This window comes from Tachyglossus aculeatus, chromosome 15, assembly GCF_015852505.1.
Source record: "Tachyglossus aculeatus isolate mTacAcu1 chromosome 15, mTacAcu1.pri, whole genome shotgun sequence".
Taxonomy (NCBI): domain Eukaryota; kingdom Metazoa; phylum Chordata; class Mammalia; order Monotremata; family Tachyglossidae; genus Tachyglossus; species Tachyglossus aculeatus.
This window is the reverse complement of record NC_052080.1, coordinates 3,220,340-3,239,772: the sequence shown is the minus strand read 5'-3', so window position 1 is coordinate 3,239,772 and position 19,433 is coordinate 3,220,340. Positions and strand designations below refer to the sequence as shown.

General features: G+C 45.5%; 1 protein-coding gene across 1 annotated transcript in view; it reads left to right on the top strand.

Annotated features, from left to right (window-relative positions):
* The first annotated feature begins 6,970 nt into the window (after nucleotides 1-6,970).
* Nucleotides 6,971-19,433, top strand: part of PRDX4 (peroxiredoxin 4) — a 53,410-nt gene continuing 40,947 nt past the window's right edge. The window contains exon 1 of the mRNA XM_038756991.1: nucleotides 6,971-6,997. Coding sequence (XP_038612919.1) covers nucleotides 6,971-6,997 — 27 coding nt within the window. The remainder of the gene's footprint in view (nucleotides 6,998-19,433) is intronic.

The following is a 19,433-nucleotide window of genomic DNA, read 5'->3' as shown; positions in this document are numbered from 1 at the left end:
GTGGCCTAGTGGGAAGAGCCCAGATCTGGGAGTTAGAGGATCTGGGTTCTAATCGCCGCTCGTCGGCTGTGTGACGTTGGGCAAGTCACTTCATTTCATCTGTAAAATGGGGATGAAGACTGAGCCCTACGTGGGGGCAGGAGCTGCGTCCAACCCAATTATCTTGTATCTACTCCCGTGCTTAGTACAGTGCCTGGCACACATTAAGCGTTTAACGAACACTATTAATAATAATAAAAATGGCACACGGTAGAAGCCCCAGAGGACTTGATGGGAACGGTTTACTGTCCCTCTGAGCCAAGCTGGGAGACGACAAGCCTGAGATCCCCTGGGTTCCCGACGGAAGCCCAGAACCAGAGCCGTCTGCCCTAATTCTCCTCTCCCATCTCTGCTGCCGACTCTGGAGTTCCTTTGGCATCCGGGAATGTTGTCTACATGGAATGGGAAAAGCGCCACTGGAAAATCAGGATCTCGGTGTGATTGGGATGCTTTGGTTTTTTTATGGTATTTGTTAGGCACTTACTTTGCGCCAGGCGCTGTACTAAGCTCTGGGGTAGATACAAGTTGAACAGCCTGGACGCAGTCCCCGTCCCACGTGGAGCTCACGGCCTTACTCTTCATTTTACAGGTGAGGGAACTGAGGCCCAGAGAAATCATCATCATCATCAATCGTATTTATTGAGCGCTTACTATGTGCAGAGCACTGTACTAAGCGCTTGGGAAGTACAAATTGGCAACATATAGAGACAGTCCCTACCCAACAGTGGGCTCACAGTCTAAAAGGGGGAGAAATGAAGTGACTTGCCCACGGTCACAGAGCAGAGAAGGGGCAGAACCAGGATGAGAACCTAGGTCCTTGCAACTTCCAGAACTAGGCTCTATCCACTAGGCCACGGACTTTAAGACTGGAAAGCTTTGAGGAGGAGGTTCCCCAAGAGGGATTCGGCTGAGCGAAATCCGGAGCCGTCGTGAGACTTCAGAGGAGCCTCAGTTCTCAAAGACCAAGCGCTTAGTACAGCGCTCGGCACACAGCAGGTGCTCGACGAGAGCGCTGATTGACTGATGACTCTCCGCCAGACCCTAGGGCAACCTCTAAAATAGAGCGGCGGAAACGAGGGTCACCCTAGATCTTAATCCAGGTTAGTGGTAAAGCGGACTCTAGACTGTACGCTCACTGCGGGCAGGGAACGTGTCTGCTATACTATTCAGTTGGACTCACCCAAGCGCTTAGCACAGTGCTCCATACACAGTAAGCGCTCAATCAATACGACTGACGGACTGACAGATAGTGCCCCGTGCGACACGTCTAGATATTGTGGGGAGACGAATTAGCCGGATATTTCCCTGGGCAAGGATCACCGGCCTTGAATCTTTGACCCTGCTCTTCCCTTTTATCCAGCCCATCAATCAATCAATCAATTGGATACTTTGAGTGCCGTACTGTGTGCTTGGAGAATACAATAGATTTAGTGGATCCTATCCCCGCCCTCAAGAAGCGTACAGTCGAGCGAGGTAGCCTGACACCGAGGACGGAGCAACAGGGGAAATCTAGAAGTGAGGAAAATCCCACCTTGGAGAAGTAGCCTCCTGTATCCAAATTGGTCAATAGGGTCAGCCGCTGAGCTGGCCTGCCAGAAATCCTTGCCTTCCCTCTCTGATGATCGTTTGCTCCTCCCCAGATGGGAAAAGAATTGGACTCCTTTTGTCTCCAACACCTCCACTGCATCTAAGTCATTGAGCAGTAATAATAATAATAATGATGATGGTATTGGTTAAGCGCTTACTATGTGCAAAGCACTGTTCTAAGTGCTTGGGGGATACAAAGTAATCAGGTTGTCCTACATGGGGCTCACAGTCTTAACCCCCATTTTACAGACGAGGGAACTGAGGCCCAGAGAAGTTAAGTGGCTTGCCCAAGGTCACACAGCTGACAAGTGGCGGAGCAGGGATTCGAACCCATGACCTCTGGCTCCCAAGCCCGTGCCCTTTCCACTGAGCCACGCTGCTTCTCTAGTACGGAAGGAGCCCGAAAATGTCCGCTTATCATTCATCTCCTCTCCCACTAGCGCTTCGTACAGTGCTCTGCACATGGTAAGCGCTCAATAAATACGATTGAATGAATGAATGGATTACGTAATAATAATGATGGTGGTGGTGACGGTGGTATTCGTTAAGCGCTTACTATGTTCCAGGTCATGGGCTTTATTATGCCCTGACTATGTGCTGAGCGCTGTTCTGGGGTAGATACAAGACGCTCAGATTGGACATCGCAATGAAAGAGAACAGAATCTGTATCCCCATTTTAGCTCGCTGTGGGCAGGGAATGTGTCTGTTGTTGCATCGTACTCTCCCAGGCGCTTAGTACAGTGCTTTGCACACGGTAAGCGCTTAATATTTATGATTGAATGAGTGAAAATGAGGAGCCTGAGGCCCAGAGGGTTTAAGCAACTCGACCTAGACCATGCAGAGGCCAGTGGTGAAACTGTGATGGAAAGTCATGTCAGTGCCGGGCGAAGACGTGTTTACGCAATATGCCCGCTGGCTCTGAAGGTGCCCTTTCTTTCATTATTTTTCATTCAATTGTATACGCCGAGCTCTCACTGTATGCAGAGCACTGTACTGAGCGCTTGGGAGAGTACAGTCTAACAAGAAACAGACACATTCCCTGCCCACAACGAGCTTAGAGTCTAGAGGGGGAGACGGACATTACTAGAAATCAATAAATGCCAGCTATGGACGTAAATCCTGCGAGGCTGGGGGGATGGGGGTGAATAAAGGGAGGAAGTCAGGGCGATGCAGAAGGGAGTGGGAGAAGAGGAAAGGGATCCAGAAATGGAGAAGCAGCGTGGCTCCGTGGAAAGAGCCTGGGCTTTGGAGTCAGCAGTCATGGGTTCAAATCCCGGCTCCGCCAATTAGCTGTGTGACTTTGGGCAAGTCACTTAGCTTCTCTGGGCCTCAGTTACCTCCTCTGTAAAAGGGGGATTAAGACTGTGAGCCCCCCGTGGGACCACCTGATCACCTTGTAACATCCCCAGTGCTTAGAACAGTGCTTTGCACATGGTAAGCGCTTAATAAATGCCATTATTATTATTATTATCTAGCTCTTTGTCCCTGCCCACCTGCCAGCTTTCTTGGCGGAGGCGAGCCAACCTTTCACAACAGTGGCCATGAGGCCTCTTAGACGGTCCCTGAATATCCCACGGCAACCACAACGCAGCTGATGGGAGCAGACCCACCTCTGACTCATGTTTTCCGCTGGTTGGTGAAGCGAATGTTTTCCCTGATTACTTCTAGGAACACCTCAGTTCTTTTAAGGCCCGGAACGCTCGGTCTAAGCTAATCGGAAGAGGAAGCGAAAAGGGCAGAGGCCGTGATTTTTAGCTCTTTGTCATAAGGTGCCGAAATGAACTTTTTTTTAACGGTATCTGTTAAGCGCTTACTATGCACCAGGCACTGTCCTGAGCGCTGGGGCAGGCCCCGTCCCCGTCCCACATGGGGCTCATAATCTTAATCCCCGTTTTACAGATGAGGGAACTGAGGCACAGAGAAGTGAAGTGACCTGCCCGAGACCATGCAGCAGACAAGAGGCAGAACCAGGATTAGAACTCATGACCTCTTGACTCCCAAGCTCGTGCTCTATCCACTGGAACTCGCTGCTTCTCTCTCTTTTTCTTTTTTGCCAATGTTGATGCCTGGCAGAAAGCTAGTGGGAACTAGCTGTGAGGAAGAGTTCATCAGATCCACGATGTTGTGGACAGGAAATGTGTCTGCTTTCTGTATTGTACCCTCCCAAGCGCTTAGTACTGTGCTCTGCACACAGTAAACTCTCAATAAATCAATCAATCGTATTTATTGAGCGCTTACTGTGTGCAGAGCACTGAGCGCTTGGGAAGTACAAGCTGGCAACAGAAGTACAAGTTGGCAACAGAAGTACAAGTTGGCAATGCGACTGAATGAATAAATTTAGTCCCCATTTTACAGATGAGGTAACTGAAGCCCCGAGAAGTTAAATGACTCCCCCAAGGTCACACAGAAGACGGATGGTGGAGCCGTGATTAGAACTCAGGTCCTCTGACTCCCAAGCCTGTGTTCTTCCCATGGTTTCCCCACATTGAAGGGGAAAATATTCCCTGGGGAACTAAGTTGGAACACTTATTGGCTGTATTTTCTGAGGTGACTCTTTTAGCGCAGTCAAAACGGTTAGTATCCACTGTAGCAAATTCAGAGCATTTGTAAAAGCAGTAGCTGAAGTCTTTCAAGTCAGATATTTGAAAAGATTTTGGGTTGCTGTCCTTTGGAACTCAATTGCCCCCAGCCCTTACAAAAAAAACTCATTCTTTGAGCTTGATAAGAACCAAATTCCAGGTAGTAGAATAATGCAGATTTTTGTGTGCTTCTGGTACAGGTGAAATGGTCAGAGACAGAGGGGTTGTCGGGATGGTTTCATGAACAGGTATTTTTTTCCTGGCTCTGAGGAGTTCTTTTTTTAATAAATTCAATCATATTTATTGAGCATTTACTGTGTGCAAAGCAGTGGGGCAAGAGCACGGGCTTGGGAGTCTGAGGATATGGGTTCTAATCCCGACTCCGCCACTATTCAGCTGTGTGACCTAGGGCAAGTCACTCTATTTCTCTGTGCCTCAGTTACCTCAGTTGTAAAAGGGGGATTAAGACTGTGAGCCCTATGTGGGACAACTTGATTATCTTGGTACAGTGCTCTGCACACAGTAAGCGCTCAATAAATATGATTGATTGATTGATTGATTGATTGATTGTATCTATCGCAGCACTTAGAACAGTGCCTGGCATATAGTAAGCTCTTAACAAAAGCTATTATTATTATTGTTATTACTAAGCCCTTGGGAGAGTACAATACAACAATAAATAGGCACAGGGAAGGGATTGTCTCTATCTGTCACTGAATTGTACTTTCCAAGCACTTAGTACAGTGCTTTGCACAAAGTATGCACTCAATAAATACGACTGAATGAAAGAATGACCTGACCACAACGACTTTACAGGCTAGAGATGAGCTTACAGTCTACAGACTTTTAATTTTCGGATGTCAACCCCACAGTAATAACTGTCCCTTTCTACAGGTAAAGGGGCCCTCAACTCCAAAGCAGGTCCAAGATGTATCAGCTCCACACAAGACCTTGTGTTCCCAACCCACAAGACCTTGTGATTCCTCAGATCGGCAGAATACAAGATTTTTTTTCAATTTTTCTTTAAATGACCATCATCGCGTACTTCCATGCCAGTGCTGGAAGCTGAAAACCGACAATGCAGCCCTGTACTTATATAAATTATCACCAAGGTTGGACCTTAATCCTTTTAAGTCACCGAGTAAATTCGCATAAACTTCCCAGGCCCAAAGTTCAATTTTTAGAATTTGAAAAAATTTGAAAAAAAGAATTTGCTTCCCTTTCTATTCCTTTATTGCCCTGCTTTTGTGGGAGTCAATATTCGTAGGAAAATAGTAAAGAGCAAGAGAAGCAGGTCAGTCTGCTGGATAGAGCACAGGTCTGGAAATCCAAATGACCCGAGTTCTAATCCCTGCTGTGTGACCTTGGGCAAGTCACTTCATTTCTCTGGGCCTCAGTTACCTCATCTATGAGCCCCATGTGGGACAGGGACTGTGTCCAACCTGGTTTGCTTGTATCCACCCCAGTGCTTTAGTACATAGTAAGCGCTCAACAAATACCACAATTATTATTATTATTAATCAGTAGCACTGATTATCTATATAATAATAATAATGATAGCATTTATTAAGTGCTTACTATGTGCAAAGCACTGTTCTAAGCACTGGGGAGGTTACAAGGTGATCTGGTTGTCTCACAGGGGGCTCACAGTCTTCATCCCCATTTTACAGATGAGGTCACTGAGGCACAGAGAAGTGTCCCATAGGTGACAATTGCCAGAAGCGGGATTTGAACCCACGACCTCTGACTCCAAAGCCCGTGCTCTTTCCACTGAGCCACGCTGGGACAGCTGGGTACAGAACCTGTCACTCCGTTATTCCGAACTTCTCCACCACCTAGTCATCATCATCATCATCAATCGTATTTATTGAGCGCTTACTATGTGCAGAGCACTGTACTAAGCGCTTGGGAAGTACAAACTGGCAACATATAGAGACAGTCCCTACCCAATTTAACACTTCGAGTGCTCAATTAATGGCACGATTATGCTATGACAACTGCCACTACCGCTATAGGCCACTGTACTAAGCACTTGGAAACGTACAAGAGGGATAGAGCGCACCATCCTTGCCCTTGAGAAGCTTACAATCTAGCGAGGGAGTCGGATTCAGAAGAAATCACCGAAAGAAAATGGAAAAACTGATACATAAATGAGTGTTGAAACAGTGGGGATTTGTGGTAGGTGGAATTTTTTGCCTGTTGAGCGGGGAAACGGTAGATGGGGAGATGATAAAGAGGTATCCAACGCAGACTTTGTGAAGTGAAAATGTTTCCAGCACCAAAGATTTCGGGAAGCTCTCTATAAGGGAGACCATTTATTATGTAGGGCCACCAAAGGGTTTTGAAGCTCATATGTGAGCTTTAGACTGTGAGCCCACTGTTGGGTAGGGACTGTCTCTATATGTTGCCAATTTGTACTTCCCAAGTGCTTAGTACAGTGCTCTGCACATAGTAAGCGCTCAATAAATACGATTGATGATGATGATACGTGACGGTGGATGGTAAAAGGTCGAAATTGGAAGCATTTTTGCCCATATGGAAGTCTGGTGTTTTTAGATATTGGCCCAGTAGATCTGAGCTACAAGTCAGCAACTGGGGGTAACCAAAGAGAAATCTCACTCTTGCTTCTGGCTGCTCATGTCCTGACTTAGCATGTTTCCATGGAAACCGAGATCAGAGCGCCCAAAAAAAAAAAAAAAATACAGTGAGGGAATTTCCAGAAATATCTTAAGGCAGCCTTCTCATTCCGCAACCCCCTGGCCGACATGACCCACAAAGTGGTGATTGGGAAGGTCGGATACTGATAGTGATCATTGTGGTATTTGTTAAGCGCTTACTATGTGCCAAGCACCGTACTAAGAACTGGGGGAGATACCAGATCATCAGGCCCCACACGGGGCTCACAGTCTAAGTAAGTGGGAGAACAGGTATTGAATCCCCATTTTGAAGATGAGGGACTTGAGGCCGAGAGAAGTTGAGGGTCTTGCCCAAGGTCACATAAAAGGAACGTGGTGATGCAGGATTAGAACCCAGTGCCTCGGACTCCCTTACTCCTGACACTAGACCACGCCGCTTCCCTAAAGTCTGAATAGGCACAAGGGAAGAGTCAGCACCCATAAAGAGCTGGGACTAAACTGGAGGAGTTCTCTAGAGGGCTCGGGAGAGCTCTACGGTATTCCAGAATTCCGCCCGCGTCCGTCGGGAAGGTCATCCCAATCCCAAGTGGCTCTCCTTTCTAGAGTGGACCGGTTGGCTGGTGGCAGAGAAAGGGATAATGAGAGGGAGAAAACTCTTGTTTTATCACCACAATTAAGCCTCCATCCCCAGAGCAGATCCGTCTCCATCAAGGGATGCGTCTTCAACTAGGAAAGAGGGGGCTTGGCTCCACCCTTGAATCTTCCTTTAACTGGAGTTCAAGGTTCGGGGAGATGTGAGCCCACTGTTGGGTAGGGACTGTCTCTATATGTTGCCAATTTGTACTTCCCAAGCGCTTAGTACAGTGCTCTGCACATAGTAAGCGCTCAATAAATACGATTGATGATGATGATGATGTGCATTCAGCTCCCCTCACCCTGCCTTCACTGGAGGAAGCCACCGAAAATGGGGGTGACACTGGAAACGGAAGAAGGGGGTTTTTTTTGGTGTTTCCCAGTGCCAGTGGTAGGGAAAACACCAAAATTTAAGGAACCGAGCGACATTCCGGAAGCCCAAGTCCGAGGATTTAACAGGCTCTGACTCTTGCCCCGCTCCGACTGTACGCCATGCTCTATTGGCAGTGAGGGAAGAGTCGCCACGGAAGGGTTCGGCGTCCCCACAAAATGAACGTGCCCGAGGAGTAACCCCCAGATAACTGAAAGTTGACGAGCGGTCGGGTGAAATAGTGGAATAGTTGGATTTTGAGTGGATTTCCATTCAGCCGGCGATGAAACAGGCAGCACAGAGGTCAGCTAGTAAACTTTGGCTGTTGACCTACAGTGACCATATTGAGTCGGGGGAAGGATTCAGTCTTGCCCCAATCAATCAATCTCTCTTTCTCTCTCTCTCTGTCCATCCATCCAGTTCCCCGTGGGAAAAATTCCATCCTGGCACTGGAAAACTTAGCTCCCAAAACATCCTTTGTGAAAGAGAGAAAAAGAGTCAGGACACTGGGCAAATGTTCTAAAAATCCTGCTACCGCTTGATGATTTATTGGGGATTATTTATTTTTTCTTTGAATCACCGTCAAAAGCAGCGAAAAGGTCTGACAGATGACGTTTACTTTTATCTTTTCTTTCTAAAGAAGAGTGTTATCCCGCCACCCTCCTCTTCTTTTGTGGTCTCAGACTTTCTCTGGAGAAAAGCCCCAGGTTCCGGGCACCCCCTTCCACAAAACCCACTCCCAAGGCTCACTAGCTTTCCTAACCCACTTTTGTAATTGTAAGCTCTCAGGGTTTTCACTAAAGGGTGGACGGATACAGCATCGTGACTAATTGTATCCGACAAGCGACAGAATTATGCACGGACACCTGAAGGACACAATTACAAGTTGAAGTATTGTGACACACTGTGTAATGTCATACAATCAAATGCAATGTTTAGTACACATAAACCTTTGTCATTTTGTATTTATTTATACAGGTTTAAAAAATAAAGCACACAGTTAAAAAAAGGTATGTTTAAGGTGCTGATCTCGTCCTTTTGATCCCGGAAAAGTGGGGGGGGGGGGGGGGCGAAGATCGACTGAGCAGTAAGTACTATTTACTGAGCGCCTATTGTGTGCAGAGCTCTGTGCTGAGCACTTGGGATGGGATACGGACAAAGCAGATCTGATCTCTACCCTCTGGGAGTTACAGTCTAGCAGGGGAGACACGCCAAAATACAACTACGGATTTGAGGGAGAAGGAGAATCATACTACTAATAAAAAGCGCTTACTATGTGCCAGGCACTGTACTAAGCGCCGGTGTGGAGACAAGCAAATCTGGTTGGACACGGTCCCCCCTCCATGTGGGGCTCACAGTCTCAATCCCCATTTTACAGATGAGGGAACTGAGGCCCAGAGAAGTGACGAGAACTCATCTACTAGGATGAAAGGCCTCCTACGAGACACGGGTTTTTTTTTGTTGTTGTTGTTGTTGTTGTTTTATTGTATTTGTTAAGCGCTTAATTATGTGCCAGGCACTGTACTAAGCACCAGGTTGGATACCAGCAGGTCGGGTTGGACACAGTCCCTGTCCCACGTGGGGCTTACAGTCTCAATCCCCATTTTATGGTTTAGACTGAACTGTTCCACCTCAGTCATTTATACTTACTTAACACAGGGGAAAAAAACACACAAAAAAACCCTCCTTATGTTTCACTAAAAATAGTTTCCCTAATTTTCAAGAGGGATTTAAGGACTCAGTGGAAATCCCCAGGGAAGAGTGAAACACGGAGAGCTCTGATGTGATATTTAAGTACGTAACCCCAAGATTATGGGAGGACGGGACAAAGTTTAACTCCTCTGTCTATCTCAAAGTGCATTGTGTCGATGTAGTTGGTTTTATTAGATAATCCATTTGTGGCAGGTAGGGCTCGGAGGAAAGAATCCCGGAAAAGCCCACTCGATTACTTTCAAACTGCTCAGGAAATCCACCGGATGCCTAATGCAGTATGATGAAAATGGAATAATGATAATAATAACTATGGTTTTTGTCAAGCACTTACCATGTTTCAGGCACTGTGCTAAGCTCTGGGGTAGATACAAGCAAATCAGATTGGACACAGTCCCCATCCCGCCTGGGGCTCAGAATCTTATCCCCATTTTGCAGATGAGGTAACTGAGGCCGAGAGAAGTGAAGTGACTTGCCCAAGGTCACACAGCAGACAAGTGATGAAGCCAGGATTAGAACCCAGGACCTTTTGACTCTTGGGTCCAGGCTCCATCCACTAGACCATGCTTCTCCCTATCGGTTAACCTGCTTACAATTAGGCCTTCCATCTTTACAAGTCTGACACTAGGAACTCCACGCAAACTTTTTTAAGGACCGTTATAATAATAATAATAATAATAATGGCATTTGTTAAGCGCTTACTAGGTGCCAAGCACTGTTCTAAGCACGGGGCGGGGGGATACGAGGTAATCAGGTTGTCCCACGTGGGGCTCACATTCTTAATCCCCATTTCACAGATGAGGTAACTGAGGCACAGAGAAGTGAAGCGACTTGCCCGAAGTCACACAGCTGACAAGTGGCGGAGCTGGGATTCGAACCCACAACCTCTGACTCCCAAGCCGCTGCTCTTTCCACTGAGCCACGCTGCTTCTATCAGTTCCACCCGGCGACACTCCCGGGAAAGTCGAGCAGCAGCGGGAGAAGCAGCATAGCCTAGTAGATAGAGCCCGGGCCTGGGAATCATAAGGTCATGGGTTCTAATCCCGGCTCTGCCACATGCCTGCTGTGTGACCTTGGGGAAGTCACTGAACTTCTCTGGGCCTCAGTTCCCTCATCTCCAAAAAGGGGATTCAATGCCTATTCTCCCTCCTACTTAGAATGCCAGCCCCTGGCGGGGTCTGATGATATGTTGCCAACTTGTACTTCCCAAGCGCTTAGCACACAGTAAGTGCTCAATAAATACGACTGAATGAATGAATGAATGAATCTTGTAGCTACCCCAAAGCTTGGCACATAGCAAGCACTTAACAAATAGCACTATCATTATTATTATTATTATTATTATTCAATTCCCTTGGCTTCAACGGTGGCTTCGCAATTCCCTTCCTCTCCTGGGCAAAGCAGATCCCTACCACCTGCCGATCTCCATCTGCTGTTCTTCCTCCCACGCCGCTTCCCCGTCCAAAACCCAAACTCGGGATTTTCCACTCCTCCTTCTCCACACTCCCGGCGGGCAGTGGGGACAGGGCCTCTCCCGTCTCAATCGTGTGACCCGATTTTACCCGGCTTCCTGCCTCTTCTCCCAAAGGCAAGCGCGCAGCGGCGATCCATTGGGATTTCTGCCTCTGTTTTTCTGTAGCCTGAGCTCGGAGCATCTTCTTTTCCCCACGGGCCTCTCCAAAATACTCTCGAGAAACACAGCCTTGACTGTAAGTCTACAGAGACGGTCCGGTGATCCTCAGTCATCATCGGTGGTACTCATTGAGCACTTGCTGTGTGCACAGCACTGTGCTAAGAGCTTGGGAGAGTACAGGAGAATAGGGAGACACGTCTCCTGCCTACAATGAGCTCACAGTCTGAAGGGGGACACAGATATTAATACGAATAAATAAATGACGGATATGGACATAAGTGCTACCCTGCAGCCACCTAAGCAACTCTAAAAATAATAATAATAATAATAATTGGCATTTGTTAAGTGCTTACTATGTGCAACGCACTGTTCTAAGCGCTGGGGAGGATACAGGGTGATCAGGTTGCCCCACATGGGGCTCACAGTCTTCATCCCCATGTTACAGATGAGGTAACTGAGGTTCAGAGAAGTTAAGTGACTTGCCCAAGATCACACAGCAGACATGTGGCGGAGCTGGGATTCGAACCCATGACCTCTGACTCCAAAGCCCGTGCTCTTTCCACTGATAGTGCTCGCCCCATCCATAAAACCACATCTTATCCCTCTGATGTGTGCCACGCCACGTGATCCTCACTGGGAGAATCCCTTCGTCTGACAGAGATTTGTGGTTGTTTTTCTGGATTCACGGAAGCTTATTCCTAAACCCTTTATTTCTCACAAAAGTCTTTTATCGTCAAGGAAATGACTCCTAGAATCTCCTTCCCAGGCTAGAATAGATGGTGAATGATAACTGGAAATCCCCAAGGGAACAAAAACCCTAGCAGTTGAGATGCTCCCATCGATACCCCGAATTATCGCGTGATCCTGAACGTCCCTGTCGTTCGCTGGGGCTCCCGGTCGTACTCATCATTTTCCAGATGAGGTAACTGAGGCCCAGAGAAGTGAAACGACAGGCCCAGGGTCACACAGCAGACAAGAGGCAGAGCGAGGATTAGAACCCAGGTCCCCTGACTCCCAAGCTGGCGCTCTATCCGCTAAGCCGGGCTGCTTCCCATTATTATTGTGGGTGGATTGTAAGCGCCTGGAAGGCAGGGATCATGTGGTCTAATCCTGTTGTACTCTCCTGAGTGTGTTGCGCAGTGATCGGCCCACACTAGGCACTCAATAAATAGTCTTGAGTAACAGTGTCACATCCCTAGCTTGTAGTTTTTAGAATGTAAATTCCTTGAAGGCAGGGTCTTAATTCTCTTATTCTCTCCCAAACAGTCTATCAGTGGTATTTATTAAGCACGTACCGTGTGCGGAGCACTGTACTAAGCGCTTGGGAGAGTACAAGACAACAGAGTTGGTGGACACATTCCCTGCCCACAACCACCTTACAGTCTAGAGGAGGCCACAGACATTAATATAAGTAAATATTACAGATAAACAATTAATAGAAAATGGGGATTAAGATTGTAAGACCCACATGGGACAGGGACTCTGTCCAAACTAATTGAATCTATCTCAGTGCTCAGTACAGTGCCTGGCATATCAATCAATCAATCGTATTTACTGAGCACTTACTGTGTACATATAGTAAGTGCTTAGGAAATACCACAATTGTGAGCCCGATGTTGGGAAGGGACCGTCTCTATATGTTGCCAACTTGTACTTCCCAAGCGCTTAGTACAGTGCTCTGCACACAGTAAGCACTCAATAAACACAATTGAATGAATGAATGAATGAATTATTATTACATCATCCATGGGGGTCTCACTTAACTTCTCCGAAAAAAATCCAAGGAATTTATTTCAGCCTTGGAATGACAACTCCTCTTCCTCTTAATCAATCAATCAATCAATCATATTTATTGAGCGCTTACTGTGTGCAGAGCACTGTACTAAGCGCTTGGGAAGTACAAGTTGGCAATCAATTTCCATGCCTTCTTATGGGTGCTCTCCAATTTAGCACAGAACCTAAAGCTTAGTATAGTGCCTGGTACATAGTAAGTGCTTAAAAAAAATACCATTTTTCAAAAAGCCAGTTTATTTTTCCAAGCCAAGTTAGACTACTGGATTGGTGTAGAAGACTGAAATGAGAATAAAATAAACATCTCCATCCTACAGATTTTAGAGCTGCTATTAAACCAGCCATTCAGGGGGAAGAAAGCCCGATGAAGTTTGTCGGCATTAACGCTGCCGTGGAGCATGGACCCCATGGAAAGTGGGATGCAACACAGATACCCAGTATAATAATTATGGTATTTGTTAGGTGCTTACTATGTGTCAGGTGCTGTACTAGGCACCGAGGTGGGTACAAGCAAATAATAATAATAATGATGGCATTTATTAAGCGCTTACTATGTGCAAAGCACTGTTCTAAGCGCTGGGGAAGTTACAAGGTGGTCGGGTTGTCCCAACGGGGGCCTACAGTCTTAATCCCCACTTTACAGATGAGGTAACTAAGGCACAGAGAAGTTAAGGGACTTGCCCAAAGCCACACAGCTGACAATTGGCAGAGCCGGGATTTGAACCCATGACCTCTGACTCCAAAGCCCGTGCTCTTTCCACTGAGCCACGCTGCAAATCCGGTTGGACACAGCCCCTGTCCTACGTGGGGCTCACAGTCTCAATCCCTATTTTACCGAAGAGGCAACTGAGGCCCAGAGATGTAAAGTGAGTTGCCCAAGGTCACACAGCAGACAAGTGCCGGAGCCAAGATTAGAACCCAGGTCCTTCTGACTCCCGGGCCCGGGCTTTATCCACTAGGCCACATTGCTTCCCTGCAGGTATCAATCAATCAATCAATCATATTTATTGAGCGCTTACTGTGTGCAGAGCTCTGTACTAAGCGCTTGGGAAGTACAAGTTGGCAACATACAGGCCGAACGCACAGTCAGGAGCCATGGGGCTTGTTGTGAGGACAGTGAGCCATAAAATATGGATCCACAACTAAGATGGCTTGGGATTTAAGATTCTGATTCTTCGGAAAGGAAAAAGGACACCCCCTTTCATTTCCCTGCCACATTTATATATATATAAATGAGCGCTCAATATATATATATATATATATATATAGTATATATGTATATATGTTTGTACATATTTACTACTCTATTTATTTATTCATTTATTTATTTATTCATTTATTTATTTATTTAGTTTACTTGTACACATCTATTCTATTTTATTTTGTAGTATTTTTGGTTTTGTCTCCCCCTTTTAGACTGTTAGCCCACTGTTGGGTAGGGACTGTCTCTATATGTTGCCAATTTGTACTTCCCAAGCGCTTAGTACAGTGCTCTGCACACAGTAAGCGCTCAATAAATACGATTGATGATGATATATATAGCATTTGTTAAGCCCTTACTATGTGTCAAGCACAGTGCTAAGCGCTGGGGTAGACATAAAATAATCCCTCAGTTACCTTATTTGAAACATGGGGATGAGAAAAATGAGCCCCATGTGGGATAGGGACTATGTCCAACCTGATTAACTTTTTTTTAATGGCATTTATTAAGCGCTTACTATGTGCAAAGCACCGTTCTAATCAATCAATCAATCAATTGTATTTATTGAGCACTTACTGTGTGCAGAGCACTGGAATAAGCGCTTGGGAAGTCCAAGTTGGCAACATCTAGGGACAGTCCCTACCCAACAGTGGGCTCACAGTCTAGAAGGGGGAGACAGAGAACCAAACCAAACATATTAACAAAATAAAATAAATAGAATAGATATGTACAAGTAAAATAAATAAATAAATACATAGAGTAATAAATCCACTAAGTACATTCAGTTATTTCTTTCGATTATCTGTAAATATTTTTCAGTCTGCCTTCCTTATCAGTTTATAAACTCCTAGTGGGTGGGGAACATTTCACTTCTGTGATACACGGAACCTCTTCTTCCTCCTCCTCCTCTTCGTACTACTAGTAGCCCAGCGCTTAAAACAGTGCTTGGCACTTAGGACTTGGCACTTGTCCCACACGCTCAGAAAGTACAAGTCGGCAACATATAGAGATGGTCATTCATTCATTCATTCAATCGTATTTATTGAGCGCTTACTGTGTGCAGAGCACTGTACTGAGCGCTTGGGTAGTCCAAGTTGGCAACATATAGAGACAGTCCCTACCCAACAACGGGCTCACAGTCTAGAAGGGGGGAGACAGACAACCAAACAAAACAAAACAAGTACACAGGCATCAATAGCTCAATATAAATAAACATAATTATAGATAATGTACATCATTGATAAAATAAATAGAATAATAAATATGTACAAATATACACAAGTGCTGTGGGGCGGGGAGAAGGGTAGAGCAGAGGGAGGGAGTCGGGGTGATAATAATAATAATAATACTAATGATAGCATTTATTAAGCGCTTACTATGTGCAAAGCACTGTTCTAAGCGCTGGGATGGGGAGGGAAGGAGGAGAAGAGGAAAAGGGGGGCTCAGTCTGGGAAGGCCTGCTGGAGGAGGTGAGCTTTCAGGAGGGCTTTAAAAGGGGCGGGGGAGTGTGTTAGTGTGCTAAATCAAATCTCCATCACACAGAGCTCTCTCTCCTTTCCTGCTCCCAGGGCATCTAATGGAGAAGAGAGGGGAAGAGGGATATGTTGCCAATTTGTACTTCCCAAGCGCTTAGTACAGTGCTCTGCACACAGTAAGCGCTCAATAAATACGATTGATGATAGAGGGAGAGAGAAAGAGAAATGGAGGAAGACAAGCCCAAAATAGGGGAGGAATTTACTGCTCTGTCTTACTTTGGGGACATTAAGATTGTGAGCCCCATGAAAGACCGGGATGGTGCTTAATTCCCACCTGTTTATTTTCTCCCAGAGCCTAGTACACTGCAAACACTTAATATTTGGTTGCAGCCATGAGAAGCAGCGTGGCTCAGCGGAAAGAGCCCGGGCTTTGGAGTCAGAGGTCATGGGTTCAAATCCCGGCTCCGCCAATTGTCCGCTGTGTGACTTTGGGCAAGTCACTTAACTTCTCTGGGCCTCAGTGACCTCATCTGTAAAATGGGGATGAAGACTGTGGGCCCCAAGTGGGACAACCTGATCACCTTGTATCCCCCCAGCGCTTAGAACAGTGCTTATTATTAATATGTTGTTATATATATTAATATTAATATATATTATTCCTACTAGTCAGTGCAGAGCCCTGGACTAAGCATCTAGGAGAGCACTACAGAAGCAAAAGATAGCTTTTAGACTGTGAGCCCACTGTTGGGTAGGGACTGTCTCTATATGTTGCCAACTTGTACTCCCCAAGCGCTTAGTACAGTGCTCTGCACACAGTAAGCGCTCAATAAATACGATCGATGATGATGATTGATGATAGCTTTCCCGAGCTCACGCGGAGCTTACGGAGAGGAGAAAAGAAGAGAAAGAGAAGTTCGAGAAGCAGCATGGCCTAGTGGCAAGAGCCCGGGCTTGGGAATCAGAGGTCGTGGATTCTAATTCCGGCTCTGCCACTCGCCTGCTGTGTGATGTTGGGCAAGTCACTTTACTTCTCTGTGCCTCAGTTACCTCATCTTGTAAAATGGGGATGACAACTCTGAGCCCCACGTGGGACAGGGACGGTGACCAAGCTGATAACCTTGTATCAATCCCAGCTCATGGAACAGTGCTTGGCACATAGTAAACGCTTAACAAATACCATAATCATAATGATGATTATTATTATTATTGTTAAGTAGGAAAAGCATCCTGAAAGGCACAATTTTGGATTATCCGCTTCTGTGGAGTTAAAAGAACAACCCACAACTGCTATTTTGATTCTCACAATATCTTCCTGATATTATTAAGTAGGAAAACAGTCCTGAAAGGCACAATTTTGGATTACCCTCTTCTGGGGAGTTAAAAGAACAACCCACAACTGCTATTTTGATTCTCACAATATCCTCCTGATATCATTAAGTAGGAAAACAGTCCTGAAAGGCACAATTTTGGATTATCCGCTTCTGCGGAGTTAAAAGGACAACCCACAACTGCTATTTTGATTCTCACAATATCCTCCTGATATCATTAAGTAGGAAAACAGTCCTGAAAGGCGCAATTTTGGATTATCCTCTTCTGCGGAGTTAAAAGGACAACCCACAACTGCTATTTTGATTCTCACACTATCCTCCTGATATTATTAAGTAGGAAAACAGTCCTGAAAGGCACAATTTTGGATTATCCTCTTCTGCGGAGTTAAAAGGACAACCCACAACTGCTATTTTGATTCTCACAATACCCTCCTGATATTATTAAGTAGGAAAACAGTCCTGAAAGGCACAATTTTGGATTATCCTCTTCTGCGGAGTTAAAAGGACAACCCACAACTGCTATTTTGATTCTCACAATATCCTCCTGAGAAGAGGAGTCAGCTCAAGATGGTCTTTAGCAAAATGTCTACTTCGCAATGCACCCAGGGCTTCTTGCACGTTAAATCTAGACTCAAAGCCATCCACAGATTAGCCGGGCGTGAACCTTTTTTCCCCTCCCTACATCGAGAAGTGATCTTAAAAACATAGTGGGAGATCTTCGACTCCCACTAATTCACACAGCGATCCTTCTCTGTACACAGAGCAATTAAATACGCGCGGCATTTCGGTCTGATGATGAAATAATTTAGGCCCAAATTGAAGGATGGTAAAGCGGAGAAGCTGAAATGATAAAATCTTCGAAAAGTCTTCAGTGTAGCAAAAAGAGTCGCCCTCCTGAAGAGTTTGGTTCGCATGGGTGGGGACAATAATTTTATTTTTCTCGAGACCTGATAGGGATATCTCTCTCCGTCTCTCTTATTCCAGTCCTCGGGCTTCCCACAGAGCCGCAGAACCTTCCAAATAACAGGCTGTTTCCATGACACCAAACCCTTAATTTGAAGCAGACACATAACCAGGCTGGGAGCGTGCTAGCACAATGCACCATATTTTTTTTCTCTTTGTCTCGTAAATTCAGCCTTGAAGAAAATATCTCTGAGAAATCCTAATGTCCGCTTAACACTTTAATCGACTTTGCACCCAGTAAGCGCTCAATAAATACGATTGATTGATTGATTGACTTTAAGACTCCCCTTCCTTTTGCAAAAAAAACCCAGAACCCCCCAAAAAACAGTCCTTCTGCCTTGGTTCCACACTAAATCTCTTGTCGTGGTTAATAAATCTGAGGTAATATGCCACAAGGCTAGTAAATAAATTAAATAATGGGTAGGGACTGTCTCTATATGTTGCCAACTTGTACCTCTCAAGCGCTTAGTACAATGTTCTGTACCCAGTAAGCACTCAATAAATACGATTGATTGATTGATTGACTTTGACTCCCCTTCCTTTTGCAAAAAAAACCCAGAACCCCCCCAAAAACAGTCCTTTTGCCTTGGTTCCACACTAAATCTCTTGTCGTGGTTAATAAATCTGAGGTAATATACCACAAGGCTAGTAAATAAATTAAACAATGGGTAGGGACTGTCTCTATATGTTGCCAACTTGTACCTCCCAAGCGCTTAGTACAATGTTCTGCACCCAGTAAGCGCTCAGTAAATACGATTGATTGATTGATTGACTTTAAGACTCCCCTTCCTTTTGCAAAAAAAAACCCAGAACCCCCCAAAAAACAGTCCTTCTGCCTTGGTTCCACACTAAATCTCTTGTCGTGGTTAATAAATCTGAGGTAATATGCCACAAGGCTAGTAAATAAATTAAACAACGGGTAGGGACTGTCTCTATATGTTGCCAACTTGTACCTCCCAAGCGCTTAGTACAATGCTCTGCACACAGTAAGCGCTCAGTAAATACAATTGATTGATTGATTGACTTTAAGACTCCCCTTCCTTTTGCAAAAAAAACCCAGAACCCCCCCAAAAACAGTCCTTCTGCCTTGGTTCCACACTAAATCTCTTGTCGTGGTTAATAAATCTGAGGTAATATGCCACAAGGCTAGTAAATAAATTAAATAACGGGTAGGGACTGTCTCTATATGTTGCCAACTTGTACCTCCCAAGTGCTTAGTACAATGCTCTGCACACAGTAAGCGCTCAATAAACACGATTGATTGATTGATTGTGTGCCCCACCTTTCTAGTAAAAAGTCTTTTTTTTTCCTACAATCGTCTAAAGACCAGTTTATTTCTCTCCCTAACAGTTGTTTTTCTTTGCAGGCTAAAGTTGCATTTCTCTCCTTACGTCAATGTAATGAGGGAAATCCAGAAATGTTTCTGATTATTAAATCTGGAATTAAATTATTAAGCCCCCCTTCTAGACTGTGAGCCCGTTGTTGGGT